Source organism: Marmota marmota, unplaced genomic scaffold (assembly GCF_001458135.2).
Source record: "Marmota marmota marmota unplaced genomic scaffold, marMar, whole genome shotgun sequence".
Classification (NCBI taxonomy): Eukaryota; Metazoa; Chordata; class Mammalia; order Rodentia; family Sciuridae; genus Marmota; species Marmota marmota.
This window is the reverse complement of record NW_025999962.1, coordinates 3,103,801-3,119,970: the sequence shown is the minus strand read 5'-3', so window position 1 is coordinate 3,119,970 and position 16,170 is coordinate 3,103,801. Positions and strand designations below refer to the sequence as shown.

The 16,170-nt window shown below is 53.9% G+C and overlaps 1 protein-coding gene across 1 annotated transcript; it reads left to right on the top strand.

Annotated features, from left to right (window-relative positions):
• Window positions 1–207: 207 nt before the first annotated feature.
• Ribc2 (RIB43A domain with coiled-coils 2) lies at window positions 208–15,937 on the top strand. Its single transcript, XM_015501738.2, has 6 exons — window positions 208–297; window positions 2,256–2,600; window positions 6,520–6,638; window positions 8,373–8,600; window positions 11,710–11,876; window positions 12,561–15,937. The coding sequence occupies exons 2-6, from the start codon at window positions 2,264–2,266 to the stop codon at window positions 12,637–12,639; spliced, it is 930 nt and encodes a 309-aa protein (XP_015357224.2). The 5' UTR covers window positions 208–297; window positions 2,256–2,263; the 3' UTR covers window positions 12,640–15,937.
• The last annotated feature ends 233 nt before the right edge of the window (window positions 15,938–16,170 follow it).

The following is a 16,170-nucleotide window of genomic DNA, read 5'->3' as shown; positions in this document are numbered from 1 at the left end:
CACCCCTAGCACCGTTTCTTGGCAACCCCATTATGGAGAGAGAGGCAGGGCGGGGTTGGTGGCTGGGAGAAAAGGAGGAAGAGCAGGAGGGAGGAAGCAAAAGGTATCTTCTTGCCTGAGGTAGCTACTTTGCAGTCAGACCAGAAAGGTAGACAGGATGGTCTGTTGAACACCCATTTCTGGCTCTGATCTTGTCCCTGATTTTCCACTTCCAGGGAGACACAGAAGCCTGGAACTCCCAGGTTCATGACCAGAAGATAAGAGAAGCAACTGAAAGAGCTAGACATGAAACCTTTGGTGAGCACTTCTTGAGTGCTTGTCCCTGGGGTTAGGGTGGAGGGTCTTCAGGCTCCATTCCTTACTTCTTCACAGTATTGAAAAAGTTGTTGGGCTGGGGATGTAGCTTAGTGGTGAGCACCTGCTTAGCCTTCTCCAGGCTCTGGGTTCCATCCCCAACACACACACACACACACACACCATTTTCACGTTCTTTCTCCTTTTAAAATTTCTTAACTTCTTGGGCTCAATCCTTTGTCAGAGGAAAACAGCTTTTGAATTCTAATATATATTATAGGAAATATATTTTAAGAGTAAATATATGTTTTACTTTTTCTTAAAATTTTTGGAAAACTTTTTTAAACTCACACATGTACACATTCTCGCCCCAGAGTTCAAGATCTTCTGTGGAGACCAGCTGTTCATACCAGGCAGCACATATCAGAACCCAGTCCCTGAGCTGACTCCAGGGCAAATGTGATTCAAATAATAGTGTCTAGGTCTTAGATCAAGATTTCACATAGAATTCATTTTCCGTTATCATGACCAAATTTTTAACTATTTAAAAACTGCTTTTTAATACATCATGAGGATTTTTAAAACAGAAAAGAAGCAGGACCCAAAATCATACATGCCATGGACTATCGGCTACGTTTTTAAAATATGCTTACGTGGGTTGGGGATGTGGCTCAAGCGGTAATGCGCTTGCCTGGCATGCGCAGGGCACTGGGTTCGATCCTCAGCACCAATAAAAAATAAAGATGTTGTGTCCACCGAAAACTGAAAAATAAATATTAAAAAATCCTCTCTCTCTCCTCTCTCTCTCTCTCTCTCTCTCTCTCTGTCTTTAAAAAAAAATAAAATATGCTTACAAAAAGGCCAACGTTCAGCAGTGGCAATGTCAGATGATAGTATTATAAGTGGAGTTTATTTTCTTTTTAATATTCTATATTTTCTAAGCTTTTTACCTTCTTTATTTCCTGTTGTAAAATAATTCAAATTACAAAAAAGTGGAGGACACATATGGACACTAGACTAGCTGCTCACATCTGCCAGATTGCCTTGTTCTGAGTGCTTCTGAGAACCGTGGGTTCACAGCCAGAGTACTGTCCTCACAATTCCCTGTCCTTCCTCCTGGGAAGTTCGCAGCATTCCCATGTGTTTCTCCTGCTTACACTGTCTGCATGTCCATGACAATATAAAATTGCTTTTTGTTTTTAAAACTTTTTAAAATTTACAAAAATTTATCCTATCAAGCCTATCCTTTTATAACACTTTTTTTCACTCAATATTCTTGAAATTCATCAATAATCTACCCAGCGAGAGTATTTGTTTTCATTATTTGATGGCGTTTTGCTGTATGAATTAACCAGTTTCTTTATCACCCCTATGGATGGACAGTTTGGATTTTCTCCAGTTCTTTAGCATTGAAACCTTGCTGTGGTGACCGTCTGTGCATCATGTCCCCAGTGCACAGGGGAGTGGAACTGGTAGGTCTTGTTGCCACATTGCTCTTTTGGAAGTGTGACCCTGTTTATCACACCATCAGCACAAGTGCTCTTACCTTCGTTTCTTCTGTTTCTGATCACTCACCGTTTATTGTTTATTGTTAGTTTATTGATATCTCCGATTTATTCTTTATTGTGGTTCACCTGTTCCTATCTTTTGCTCATTTTTTGGTTGGGTTGTCTGTGTTTTTTTCTTTTATATACTTTCATTTTATGTGTTTATTTCTTATGTGGTGCTGAGGATCGAACCCAGTGTCTCCATGTGCTAGGTATTGAGCCACAATCCAAACCCAGGTTGTCTGTGTTTTTATTAGTCCATAGGGGCTCTTTTATATTTAAGTTACTAATCCTTTAATGGAACATTACTTGTTTTGGAGGGTTGTATTACTTTAACAATGATTAAAAGTTACTTTTAAATGGATTTTTAAATTTTTTACTCGTAAATTCATTCATATACTGTGTCTCTTCTAGCTACTGAAATGAGGCAAAATGACAAGATCACATGCATATTAGAAGATCGGGAAAGGAGAGATAGGAAAACTCTCTGTAGAGCTACCAATGATTTCCAGCAGAGCTTTCAGAGGCCAGAAACTCGCCGTGAATTTGACCTGTCTGACCCCCTATCCCTTAAGAAAGCTCTTCCAGCCCGGCAGTCAGATAATGACATCCGGAATACCATATCAGGAATGCAAAAGTTCATGGGGGAGGATTTAAACTTCTGGGAGAGGAAGAAATTCCAAGAGGAACAAAACAGAGAATGGTCCTTGCAACAGCAACGGGAATGGGAGAGGGCTCGTGCCCACCAGAAATGTGCAGGTAAGGGAGAGAGGCGAACTGGCTCAGTGATCCCAACCAGTCAGTCCCCCAGGGGCCCAGGTGCTGTTCATCCTCCTGAAGTGCACAGCCACACGCTTCTTTGGCATGTGGGGAAAGAGCCCCACGGGTCAGCCCGGTGTTAGGGCCCCAGTGGGTTCTGGGGCTCAGATAACCCAGAGTCGGCCTCTGCCCCCATTGTGTGCACAGTGCTTAGAAGATGGATGGGAACACGTAGGCCCACAGAGTCCTCTGAGTGCTGGAAGTCAGAGGGGGGCCTATGGGGACCTAGTTGCATCCTGTGGTCACACACCGCACCAGGACTCCCCAGGCCAAGGCAGCAAGCTGTCTTCCTCAGGGGACTGCCACAGCCCAAGTCCTGCTCTCAGGGAGGCTGCGAGCCGCCTGCTCTAGCAGCTCCCCTCCTCCAGCCGTCTGAGCAGCAGCAGCAGCAGCAGCTGCCGCTGCCCCTCTGGCCTATCTCCCGTGCCAGCGCATCCCTGCTCTTGTGGGACACGCCAGTGGGTGGTACAGAGAGCAGGGCACTGGGGCGGGAGCTCTGTACCCCACTGCGAGCCCCTCCGCTCGGGCTGTTCATTTGCTGTCTCCTTGGTAGCGTCCTCTCCAGCCTCTGCTCTTCCCACTCTCTGGGAGCAGGGTCCCTCTCGCATCCTCCCCCACTCTCTCTCTGCCCACTTCTACAGACCTCTGCTTTCCTGGCCAGCTGCACAGTGGCCTCCCTGTCACTCAGGTTCAGGTCTTCAGCTTGGCCTCTTGGCAGCAGGTGCCACAGTTGATCATCTCATGCTCTGAGACACACAGGCCATCTGGCTTCTGGGACTCCGCCCTCTGCTGGTCCTCCTGCCCAGGCTCCTTGATGGGACTCTCTCCCCTGCTCTGGCAGCTCTTGCTCACCAGCGCTCTCTGGGCCTCCCCTCTGCCTGTGCCCACTGCTGATAAGGATGGGCTGGCCTGGTCCTCCCTCCTTGCTGTGCTCACCCCCAGGCCTCGTTTCCCAAGCTCATGTGTCCCTATGAATGTTCTCCCCTGAATCTGCACTCACAGCCCCACTCAGCTGCCCTGCCTCTGATGAGCTCTGAACTTCAGCGCAGGTCCGGTCACTCTGCTCTCCCCCAGGCCCCACCTTCCTCTCGCATCACACCAGCCCCAATCAAGACTCCTTCTTTTCTCAGTTCCACATCCAGGCCACCCACAGATCATCTCGAGTTTCAGCTGCTTTTCACATGGCCACCATTGCCACCTGGACTCGGCTTCATTACCTCTCAGCTGGACTGTTGCATTGTCCTCTAACTACCCTCTGCCTCTGCTCTCTCCCCCTGCAGCCTCCACTCAACCGTGGCCAGGGTGGAACCCTGAAAGTCAGGTGGGATCCTTTGCTGGGACCCTTCAGCGGCTTCCCAGTCACTGAGCGAAAGCAAATTCCCGAGGACCTCTGAGGCTCGGGGTGTGGCCCATCTCCAGCCAGGACCCTGCCCTGTCCACCCGTTCCTTTCTTTGCACACTGTCTTCCGCTCTTCCTGGGACATGGGTGTGTCCAGCTCGCTTCTGCCTCAGGGTCTCTGCTCCTGCTGCTTGGAAATGTCCTTCCCTGGACAAGGCGCATCTGGTGCCATCCCTGTCCTCGACAGGCTGTGCTGAAATGTGGGCCTCCTGGGCCTCTCGTCCCTTCCCTGCTCCGTTTTCCCGAGGCTCAATTACTGGCACACCTTGGGTTTGTACTTGCCACACTGCTCCTGAGTGTCACACCCTAGCTCAGTGAAGGCGGGGACTTTTGTTGGTCTGTCTACTGCGTATATAGACAGACACCTGTGGGAATAACCCACTCGTGGGCTCTGGGGATCTCCTCCCTCCCCACCTGCTCCAGATCGCCATCGCTGGCCAGGACCCTCATCCCAGCCTTGGCCTTGGTCCTCCAGAGGCCTCCTTTCCCTCTCTGGACTTCTCACAGGGCCCTGGGACCTAACCTCACCTCTGGGTCTGCCCCTCCTGCCTTTCTGCTCCTCCCCTTCACCAAGCCAGAAACTTGGGGCCACCCCTGACCCCTTGCAGGACATCTTCACCTCTTGTCCCTGTCACCTCCTGCACATATTTCTATGATGTGGTGCATGATGATCATACATGATAGTGGGTCACTGCGTCAGACCCATCATTTGATCAGTCTCCAGCCCCAGCATCTTCCCTTGTCTTTCCTCCTCCCTCCCCTGACCCGCTTGCTCTGCTGACCCCCCTTCTATTGTTGTTGTCATCATTTTAATCAGCACATTATAATCATAGATATAAGCAGAAGTCATGGTGTAAAACTTGGTAGATTTTTTTCCCCAGTCCTTCCCCATACCCCCTCCTCTGCTCTGTCCGTTCTCCCTCCTATTTTCATGAGATCCTTTTTAGTTCCCTTTCCCTCTTTGTAGCTTCCACATAGGAGGGAAACATGCGACCCTCCCACACATACCTCAAGCTGTCCACTTCTCTCCGTCCCTGTTGTCATTGCTGGGATAGAAGCACCACCTTCTTCATCCAGATGGACCATGCTGATAGCTGTCCTTCCCCTCTGTGGTCTCAACATGGTGGGCAGTGATGCTTTTTAAACAATGTCCAGTTGAACGGCACCCCCCATCCTCAGCTCAAAGCCCTGTGATGGCTTCCCAGGGCACATGGTGAAGTGAAATCCTGACATAGCCCGCGAGGCTGTGCTGGGCCTCTGCCGGCCTCCAGCGCTGACTGCTGGCCCTGCCCACTCCGGCTCATTGACTGCCAAGCCTTCCCTGTCTTCAGGTGTGTGCTCGAGTGGCATCTGACCGCCTGCTGCCTCAGCTTTCTCTCCTCTACCAATGGTCAGATGTGTGTTTTTGCACTTATTTTGAACTCCACATATTTACTCTCTCCAAGACAGCCAGTTCCAGGGAGGCAGGAAACCTTTTGTGTTTTTCTCGCTGCTGTGTCTGTGTCCCCAGCACAGCCAGCGGCCCACCTGAGCCTCTGATGCTGTGTGTTGGATAAAGGAACAAATGAAGGGCAAGAGGGGTTGGGGGTGAGCAGAGGCCAGAAGTTCAAGAGTCTGGTTGTAGTCGGGCGCGGTAGCCACGCCTGTAATCCCAGCAGCATGGGAAGCAGAGGCAGGAGGATCGTGAGTTCAAAGCCAGCCTCAGCAATTTAAGCAACTCAGTGAGACTCTAAATAAAATACAAAATTAGATTGGGAATGTGGCTCAGTGGTCAAGCACCCCTGAGTTTAATCCCTTGTACCCTGCCCCCCAAAAAAAGTCTGGTTGTCATTTTTGGAAATAATGAGGGGACCTATCAGGCACAAATACAGAAATCAGGAACTTCTGATTAATGATTTTTGAAAAACGGAACAACCCAAAGTGAAGTAGGTGTTTCTTGCCTTGCCTGGGGATGCAGTGGCTCAGGATAAGCCAGGTTGCAGGTACAGAACTAGGAATGTCTGCAAGTGCTGGATGATCTTCACATTTTGCCATTGGGACCCTCCACTGGGGCCCCTCCCATTGGCCTGGGAAGGTCCTGTCCTACTGTCCCTCCACAAGTATCTGTGACCTGCCACCCCTTCCCCTTTGTCCTTCTGGTTTCTGCAGCTCCTTTTTCTGGGTTCTCACTGCCCCATGCCCACTGTAAGGATGAGGCTTTCTCCTGCAAAACCAGAGACGGCAAGGGGCACACTGCCCCAGGACCACAGCAGTCAGCCCCAGGCACTGCCCATTCACAGCAGACATGAGAGCTCTGCGTGGATGAAGTCAGGGACCCCTCAGCCTTTGGAGGCAGGTCCTGGCATTATCATCCCTGGCCTCCCCGTGACAGAGGGGAGGTGACAGCATGAGCAACCCGGATGCAGGCTACTCTGCACCCGTGTGGGCATGCCAGGTCTGACGTGTCTCTCCTCCTTGTAGAGGACCTCTACTTGCAGACGAAGCTCAAGTTTGATGAAACAGCGAGGCACCTGCAGATGCTGGAAAGCAACGCCAGAAGGGCCGTCTGTGCAGCTGTGAAAGAGTTCAACAGGAACCAGGTGCCCAGCCGGGGCACTGTGCCTACAGGGTGGATGGGCACACGCGGCTGGCTGGACCCCAGCCTCAGGGTCCCAAGCCCACCCTCCCTCTAGAGCCCCTGCTGAGGTGGATGGCCCTGGGTCTGGTCTGTCCCTTAGCTCTGAATCAGCAACAAAACTTAGAAACTTAGCTTTAGTTTCTTTCATAATTTGAGAGCAGATGCTACCTGGCACTGCTCTGTGGCCTGGTACTGGGTTCAGTTCTTCTCAACCAGGAGAGGTGGATAGGCACTTACCAGGGAAGTGAGGACAGTGGCAAGGACGATGGTGGTCTCCTGGCGACCCCCCTCCTCTCAGTCCTTCCCAGCTTCCTCGGATCCCGCCCCTCTCAGGTTTTCTTTGCAAATGCAGGTATATTTCCTGGGTGAGGTCGAGCTGGGTCTGGCTCAGCTGATCAGATTAGCTGGTTGACTGGCACTTGGTCTCCAAAGGAGCTGTGCAGGGTGGCCCCTGAGACAGCAGGAGAACAATACCAGGACTTTGCTTCACATAGTTTCAGCCCTGTCTTTTTTAATGCTGTGTCCATGTGTCTTACAAAGCACATCCTTTATTTGTGGGTTAGAAGTGCTGCATTGTAAGCCAAATAAATTTGAGCCCAAGCTGAAATATGTCCTGGAGTATGCAATCAAAAAGCCAGGAGAGCCTGGGCAGAGAGCAGAGGAGATTGGTTTTCAGCAGGGAGAGAAATGAGGCACCAGAGCCCCAGGTCACCAAGCAGTGAGGTTCAAGGGGTCATAGAGGTTATCTGATCCTTGCCCTCCTTTGACAGAGCAGCTCAGGGGAGACTGGTTCAGGCTCCATAACAAATGGACCCAGTGCCTGGGAGTCTTTCCTTCCTTTCCTCCATTCACCTACTCTGTTCCTTTATCCCTGAGCCTCTTACTGGGCACTGCTGGGGTTCTTGCTAAACCACATTGCCTTGTTAATTTGTTTGTTCATTTCCTATTATTTTGATGAGCCCCTACATGTGCCCATGATTAATACAATTTAATTGGTGGAGAGACAGGCTCAGCAGGTGAGCAAATTTTCTCAGGGGTGCCAGTTCTAAGTGGCAAGTATGGAGTTGGGGTGTCTGGCTGCAGAGCCCATGCTGTGTGGCACGAGGCCTGTCGTGAGCACCTGCGTTGCAGGATTCGCTGTCCATTCCTCACCAAGGAGAACTGTTGACCACAGGGGTTCCCATTCTGTCTATTGACTTTACAGAGAAGCTATTGCAGCCCAGAGGGAGGAGCTGACTTACTGTAGGTCACACAGCCACCTGTCCTGGGCATCTGAACAGCAGTTGGTATTGGGGGCCATGGCTGGGCCATCAGGGTCAGTGAAAAGAAGTACCTCTCCCAGCTTTTAGAAGTCATTCATGTTCTTTGCAGCCTGCAGATGTCCAAAGGCTGCCAGGCCACAGGAGGGGCACAGAGCCCTGTCCAGCTGTGGTGCCAGGCTGATGAGGGGCGGGAGCGGCCCAAGGCATGAATCCCATCAGTAGTGGCCCTGCCATCCCACCCACCCACCCACCTGCAGTGCTCAGGTAGCCAGGGCCCACTGGTTCATCCATACCACACCAGCCTGTGCCCCTCCTTCCCTGCTCCTGCAGCATGTCCCTCCTGCCAGGGCCCCAGGGGAATTGCTGACCCAGGCCTAGGAACCCCACCCCTGGAGTCTCTCAAAGCATCTTTCCCAATGTCTTTCCCTGTGTAGGCCATAGAGTCACAAGAAAGGAAAAAACAAGAGAAAAAGCAGGAGGAGGAAGACAACCTGGCCGAGATCTCCAGCCTGCTGCACGGGGACCTGCTGTCTGAGAACCCGCAGCAGGCGGCCAGCTCCTTTGGTCCCCACCGTGTGATCCCAGGCCGCTGGAAGGGAATGTCCCGGGAGCAACTGGAACAGGTCCACCTCACTCAGAAGCAGCAAGTCCTGGAGAAGCTGGTACCTGCCCCGCCTCCCAGCCCTTAGAGCACCGTGGTGCCCCTGCCGCCACCCCCCAGCCCCTCGTGGCTTTCCTTGGCCAGTGTTACGCTCACCCTGAGTGGGAGCGGCTGGGGGATGAGAGCCAGAAACCCCTCCATGTGTGATGAGGCAGGTGGCATGTGAAGGAGACGGGTCTTGAGGAGCAACTGGAAGGATAGAGCTGGTGTCCACAGAGAAGGGAAAATGGTGGAAGGAGCAGGTTGGCAGGGAGAGTGGAAGTCACCAGTGCAGTTTCAGATATGTTAAGTGTGCAGTGTCCTTTAGACACCTGAACCTGCTGTGATCAATTCACTGAATGTGGCAAAAAAGAAAACCCCCAAACACAAATACCAGCATTTTGAACAAAATAGAACTTTGTCTTGCATATAGACTAGGTTTGTAGGAAAACAACCCAAGTCTTCTATGGCAGGCCAGAGGGCCATCCTTGGCACCTGGCTCTCACCTCTTAGCACAAACATCTGCTTGAGCATTAGCAGTCACATGCATATTCCAGCTATGAAGAAGGAGGAAAGAGGAAAAACACTGTGGGGAGTTTTACAAGACACTTCCACTTAGATTCCATTGGACAATGTTTAGTCACAAGATTGCTCCTAACTATACAGAGTGCTGGGAGATTTACTGTTTATTCTAGGCAGTGAAGTGCGGTGATTCTTCACCAAGGAAGAAGGAATCACAGCTGCTGTGGGACAGTGAAGCCTGGGGAGGCCTGCAGGGCAGCAGGGTGTACGGCCTGGGTTCAGAACAAGGGCTGGGCTGCGGATGTAACCGGGAGTGGTCACCTCTGAGCATGATGAGGGCAGACCTAGGGAGACTGCACAGGGGTGAGCCTAGACGGGGAACTGGGGACCGAGTCCTGGGGCCACTCTCCACCCTCACTACAGAGCAAGGGGGCCTGACCCAAGGACACCAGCTGTGGTATCCTGGAGAGCAGGTGAGAGGTGTCTGGGAGGAAGGAGGACCCGTGCCTACATTGCTGCCGGCATGCGGCTGCCTGCTGGGTCCTGCACCTAGGCCATGCCTGGGGCTCTGTGGGGAGTGCTGTGGTGCAGGAGGGGAAGTGGCCTGCCTGATGGGCTCTGGAGAGAGAGTGGAGGGGTCACAGATGCAGGCAGTGTTTTCAGGGCAGGAGAGCCTGTGGGAGCCATGTCCCTGGAGGGCGGGGGGGCCTGAGGCCAGGACGCAAAGCAAGGACCTGGCATGGCTGGGCGCCCAGACCCATCACAGTCTCAGGAGGGCTGCAGGTGAGGCTCGAGGAGCTCCTCCGGAGCTGTTCCCAGGGAGGCGAGAAGCCAGTTACCATAGAGGACAGAGTGTGAGTGGCCTCTAGAGGAATGGGATAGATGACCCAGGTGCCAAAGGCCTGGGCTCGGGGACCCCACCCCATGGCCAGGTGTGCTTCCAGCCATGCTCGCGCAGGTGTGAGCTGGGCTCATCCCATGAAGTCTGGTGGGTGCGGCCACATCTAAGGTTAAGGGTGCTCCCGCCAGTGGAATGAAGGTCTCTGGGACAGGGGACAGTCATGGGAGCCACCAGGGTCCTAGAGAGAGTAAGACACAGGTCAGAGTGGTAGACCTGGGGGAAAGACGAGGAGGGGTGGCATTATTGGTGATCACAGGCGAAGGCAACCCGGGACCAGCATGGCCAGCTGGTGGCCTGCTGGAGTTGGAGCCCCTGGGAGTGGGGGCCCTAGGGGAGGAGGTGGTGCTAAAGCACTGGCGCTGAGGAGCCAGGGCAGGAAAGGAGTATACCTGCGGGCTGGACCACTCAGGACCTGGCAGGAGAGATGGGGAGGTGCTGAAACCAGCCCGGTCCAGGGCTGATCAGAGGCTGGGGTGGCCCTGCCAAGTCAGAGAACTTACTGGGAGGAGGAAGGGCCCTGGCACTGGCCCAGACAAGGGTCCTGAGGGGCAGTGGGCATGGGTGGTTAGGATATGTGAGGCAGGGCAGGAGCCAGGCCTGGGTGGTGGGTCAGGAGGCCTGGAGGCTATGGAGAGCACAGAGGCAGGAATGGGCGCAGGTCCTGCGCCTCACTCACTCCTCGACTCAGCCCCAGCGGTTAGCCATCTGCCCTAAAGGCAGCTTTTGGTCTAATGTCCAATCTGTAGAAAATTCAAAAGACAAAGCATAAAGGGGGGGAAAGGGCCACCTAAATTGTCACCACCCCACCCCCCACCATGCCATCTGGACCCTCTCCTCCCAGCTTCTGGGCTGTGAGCAGTGGGATGTGGAAACCTAGGATCCTGCAGACTGTCTGGGCCTCTGCCTGGCTATTAGCCCTAGTGCTGCACCCCTGCCACTATGTTTGTGACAGCAGCCTGTGTGATGGCCCAGGTCCTGTGTGCAGCCTCGCGACACATGGAGGCTCCCAGGAGTGGGTCACTTGCTCACAGGAGGCCGCTCCCACCCTCTGCCTTTGGATCTGCATGTGGGGTTAGGCCAGGCCTGCAGGCCTGACTCTCCCTGCTTGCTATGTGGGAGAGAGAGGTGCTCTGTCTTCCACCCTTTCATAGGGGTCTGGGAGGGCACCTGCTGCCCTGCCCACCCACTGCAGTGGGGTTTCCTGGGAGGAGGGGACCTGATGGGTGACCTGCACTGCCCCACTCATGAGGTAGCCCCCTTTACACTGTGCAGGTTCCCCTTTGGGGCTCCTAGTTCTGCACAGCAGGGTCTGGCCGGTGATGGGGATGCACTGCAGAACCACAGGGCCAGCTGCCCACTGGGCTTTGTGGTGGCAGGGTGATCTCCAGCACCAGCACATTCTCGGAGTTCCCCAGGGCAGGTGTCTGAGCCAGCCAGGGAGCCCTCCTGAGGACCTAAATTCTCACCCTGCTCTCAGTTGTGCACATGGGGCTGGGAACATTGTTGGAACTGAGCTGCTGCTGCTGTCCCTTTAGGAACAGGAGGCAGGAAGCAGCTGGGCCAGGCAGGATGAGGGTGGGCTGGGGGTCCTCCAGCTGCCCCTTCTCTGAGCCTTCATTTCCCCATCTGTAGAAGGGGAGGCTGGGGGTCCTGGACAGTCCCCTTGGGCTCTGGGCAAGGTAGCAGCAAGTCGCCTCTCCTCCTCCAGAGGCTGCAGGAGGAGGAGTGCCAGCGGGACATGGACTGGGACCAGCGGAGGATCCAGAAGGCTCGCGAGGACCTGATGTATGAACGGCAGATGCAGCGACACCAGCGAGACCTGCGCAGGGCCCTGGACAGCAGCAACCGCAGCCTGGCCAGGCAACAGTGTCTGCAGTGAGTGCCCAGGGGCAGGGGACTGGGCAGCGTGGAGACCACTCCTTGGGCAGCCTCATCTGGGCACTGGGGACCCCAGGCAGGCTCAGTTCAGGTGGGGGAACCTGCAGTTCCTGATTTGGACCTTTGAGGCCCCAGGAAAAAGCACCGAGTTGGCTGGGGGTCTGAGAGAGGGTCCCCAACGCAGGAGGGCTCTTGGGGCAGCAGAGGACTCCCCAGCTGCCTGGCACCTGTTGGGTACAGATAGGACCCAGGAGTAGTTCCAACAACCAGTTACGGAAACATGTCAAGCCTTGGCTCAGGCTCTGAGGGACCCACAGCATCTGCTCCTGTCAGACCTCGGGTTGCCTGTGGGCCGTGACTTGTCATTCTGTTGGGCTTGGAAGGAGCACTAAGGTATCCATGTCCCCAGGGTCAAGCAGAGCCTCTTCACAGTCATACCTCGGAGGCCTAATCTTAGACACCCCCAGATGACACTAGCACGGTCCCTGCTTAACTGCAGGGTGATTGCAACATGCCCTGGCTGCTGAGGAGAGTTGAAGGGGAACAATTTGGGGGCTCCTTGGGGTTGAAATGTCTTCTGCATCATGGGGGTAACACTAATAAAAAGCCCATGAGCTTTTTCTTAAAATACTTAGGAAGTACACATATGTGCTAATCATTTTCTCCTCGTTTTGTTATTAGGAAAAAACACATGGATGAAGTCAGCACCAATCAGCTCACAGGAGATTATTTCACACAATTTAATACCAGCAGTCGATGAGAAGGACGCCCTCACTCCCCTGGGTCACGTGTGAAGTGTGGCAACCTTTTAAGAGTCGTTATTTAAAAAAGCCTGCGTTTCCTTGGTCCAGAAACCCCCATGGAAAGGTCTGAATCTTTTGCAAGTCGAGGCAGAAGAGGGGAAGAGAGCTTGGCCCAGTGGCCCAGAGTGGAGAAGCAGGGGCTCAGCACCAAAGGCGCTTCTTGACCCCAGGGGCCCCAGAGGCGGCTGGCAATCATGGGGGGCAGTGAGGAAAAGGCGTGGCCACGCTCCTCCTGGGAACAGGCGAGGTCCCCTGGGAGCTCGCGCCACTCTTCTCCTTTCACGGCCTCGGTCTTCCAGGTCTGGGGGTTGGCAGCTGTCCATCCACTCAGTGGGGAGACTGGTGACCAGCCGCGTCCAGGTCCAGTTAACCTGTGTAATAGCCCCAGACTTTTCCCAGTTGTCCCCAGTGACGTCGCACAAAGCTGAGTCGGCTCTGACCCAAAGGTCAGGCCACCGGAGGAGACAGACATGCGTGAAGGCAGGACGCCCCTCCCTCCACCCCATCGTGTCACCCACCGGGCGTCCACAGGCCCAAGTGAAGAGTCAGCAGAAGTGTTTCAGCAGAAGTGGCCTTCGGGTCCCCAAGGGTCTCCTAGGCAACTGTCACCATCCTAACCCACGTGTCAGAGGTGTCCGTGGGAAACTAGTGGCGTGACCTCCAGCTGAGAGCCAGCAAAGCGGGAGGAGGGAGAGCGACACCTCTCCTCCTAAAGGAAGTACAGGGAGAGGGGGCATCAGGGTGTGCCTGTGGCTGCTCAGACTGCGGTTCAGCTGCTGCCCTCGGTGACAAGTGCTGTTGTTAGCGAGTGGCGTCGCTCCATCAGGAGGTAGCCAATGAGCGGGCGTCGCTCCCATTGTGATTCTCAAGGCAGCCGGAGCTGGTGTTTTCCACTCACATTTTCTAGTTGGAGACCTTGGTGTGGACATGCACAGGGACTTGTCGTCCTTCCCACTGCAGAGAAGCAGCAAGCTCAGGGTGAGCCCAGAAGGCTGGGCCCAGCCACTCCCCTCTCCGGAGAAACAGACCCCAAACCACAGTGGCCTCCAGGAAGGGCGGATGTTTCTTTCCTACCCTTTGGAAGTTCCAGCTGACCGGGAACCCTGTTGAGCAGCGCTGCTCGCCTGGGCTCCCTCTGCAGGTCGCCCGGCCCTCCCCAACTCTCACAGCCCCCCAGGCTGCCACTCCAGCTCCCACTCTCATGCCACCCCATGGCAGCCAGGGGGACAGGAACAGAGCAGAGGGCACAGCTTCCCTTGGGGACATGCCTGGAAAGTGCACGCTCTGCCTCTGCCCATTTCTCCAGTCCTATGTGCTCATGGTCCAAGGGTGGGACAAACACTTTTCCTCTGAATCACACCATCGCTCCTGCTCCCGTTGCTGTCACCTGCAGTCCCATTGTTGAGACCAGGAAAGCCAGGCTGCGTTGAACTCTGAGGACACAATAACAGCTGGCCCACTCAGGCTGTCACCCTAGGCGGCAGGGTGGAGAGATGCCCTCAGAGGCCCAGAGTCTGGTGGAGTGGAGCAGGGCTTTGGGGCGCCCTCCCCCTCCTCCCTGACATGGCCCAGGCCTCAGCCTCTGCGGGAGCTCTCCACTCTGCCCACGCCTGCCACAAAACTGCCCACAGATGCTGCTATCTAGGACCTGTTGCCCCACCCCTGTGTGGGCCTCAGGAACCCCATGCCCTGAGTCATGCCAGCCATAGGTGAACCATGCCTCTAGTCTGCTCTCTGGAGCAAGGTGGGACCCTGCCGTGACATCAAGAGTTGCTAAAGGTCCAGGGAAAACACAGGACATGCATCTGAGGGGGAGACCAGGGACCCAGACCCCTCCAAGGCCCCTCCTAGAGTCCCCTCCACAGGACGTGCTCCCGCCCACCTGTGTGCAAAGGCAGCACACCCCCTTTGCACAAGGCTGGAGCAAACACCTGTGGTCCCACTCTGCAGAGCCCAGGGTCCCCCAGAACTTGGCCTTTGTTTAAGAGCAGGGATTTCTCTTCCCAGTGAGATTGAGGGGCAAGAACACTCCCCGTGGGGAGGAAGGTGGTTTCCTAGGGCAATGAACTGAGTGCCTTAAACCATAGACACTTAACAGTTCATGGCAGCTCTGGAGGCCAGAAGTCCAAGTGTGGGCAGGGTTGCTGTAAGGCAGAGCCCCATTCCCCAGGCCTCGAGGGAGGGTGGTTCCAGGCCTCTTGCTGAGCTTCTGGTGGTTTCCGGCATACTTCAGTGTGGGCATCCCTTGATCTGCAAGCTCCTGTTCACAAAATCTCCCCTGTATGACTGATCAGGGCTCACCTGTGACCTCGTCTTCCTGATCACATCTACGATTCCCTATTTCCAGGAAAGGTTACATTATGAGGTACCAGGAGTGAGGACCCCAACATGTTTTGGGGGGGCACACAATTAACCCACTACAGGGGAAAGGCAGAGGGGAGCTTGCTCCATTGCCGCCTCAGGTAATCGTACCCAAGCTGAGCTAGGCAGGCCTTGGGGAGCAACGTGACAACAGGGGACTGACAGAACAGACGCTTTGTCGTCCTGCTTTTGAGGATGAACATTGAGAAATGGGAGGCTACCCTTGAGAGCACCAAGGGCTCTTCAAGTCCACAGTCCCTGAGCCAGTCTAACTCGAAGTTCAGGGGTGGAAGTGGAGCCCTGCATAGGACCATAAGGCAAGTCACACATGAGCATGGGCCAGAACCACCAGAAGGCTGCTGCAGCCCTGGAGAGGGCACTTATACCCCAGAATGGTGGGCTCAATGTGGAGAGGCTGGTTTTTAACGCTGAACTTTGCATTTTTATAAAAAATGTTCCAGAAAGAAGGACAGGCGGGAAAGCTGGGCATTTGCTTGTGTTAGATGTGCCCTCTGCTGGTGACACAGCACAGCGCCTTTCCTGTTCTCCCCAGGAAAATGGAATGATTCGCTCATTAAGGAGCCTCTGTCACACGTTGGGCAAGTTCTTGCAACACCCAGGACAGTGCTGGATATTTGTCGTGGTCATCCAGAGAAAACAGGGTGAAATAAGCTAAGTGATTTACCATCCCCAGGAGGCAAAGCCCAGGTGCGGCTGTCTCCATTATTCTCGAGTGGCCTGTTAGAATTTTACACACAACACATAAGCTCCAGAGGACTTTTGTTTTTGTTTCTAACATCCTCTGCTAACTGAAAGACTGTAGATACCTGCCACCTGTATTCTACAATGAATATTTTGTTATATTTCCTTTATTGCCTACCTCCCTGAAGATTTGTTTTTTAAAATTTCCGTTTTGTTGGGCTGGGGCTGTAGCTCAGTGGTAGAGTGCTCACCTAGCATGCGTGAGGCACTGGGTTCGATCCTTAGCACCACATAAAAATAAAATAAAACAAATATATATAAAAATTTCTGTTTTGTGCTGTTATAAAAAGACACATCTAAAAACAGCTCAGAAAAGTTAAAAATAATAGCATTCAAAAGTCATTTGAGCCAGGTGCAGTGGCAGA

Coding starts and splice junctions, on each gene's coding strand:
- Ribc2 (XM_015501738.2), top strand. CDS start 2,264: ATGAGGCAAAATGACAAGATCACATGCATATTAGAAGATCGGGAAAGG. Junction 6,639..8,372: donor AAGAGTTCAACAGGAACCAG/GTGCCCAGCCGG, acceptor TTCCCTGTGTAG/GCCATAGAGTCACAAGAAAG. Junction 8,601..11,709: donor AGCAAGTCCTGGAGAAGCTG/GTACCTGCCCCG, acceptor CTCCTCCTCCAG/AGGCTGCAGGAGGAGGAGTG.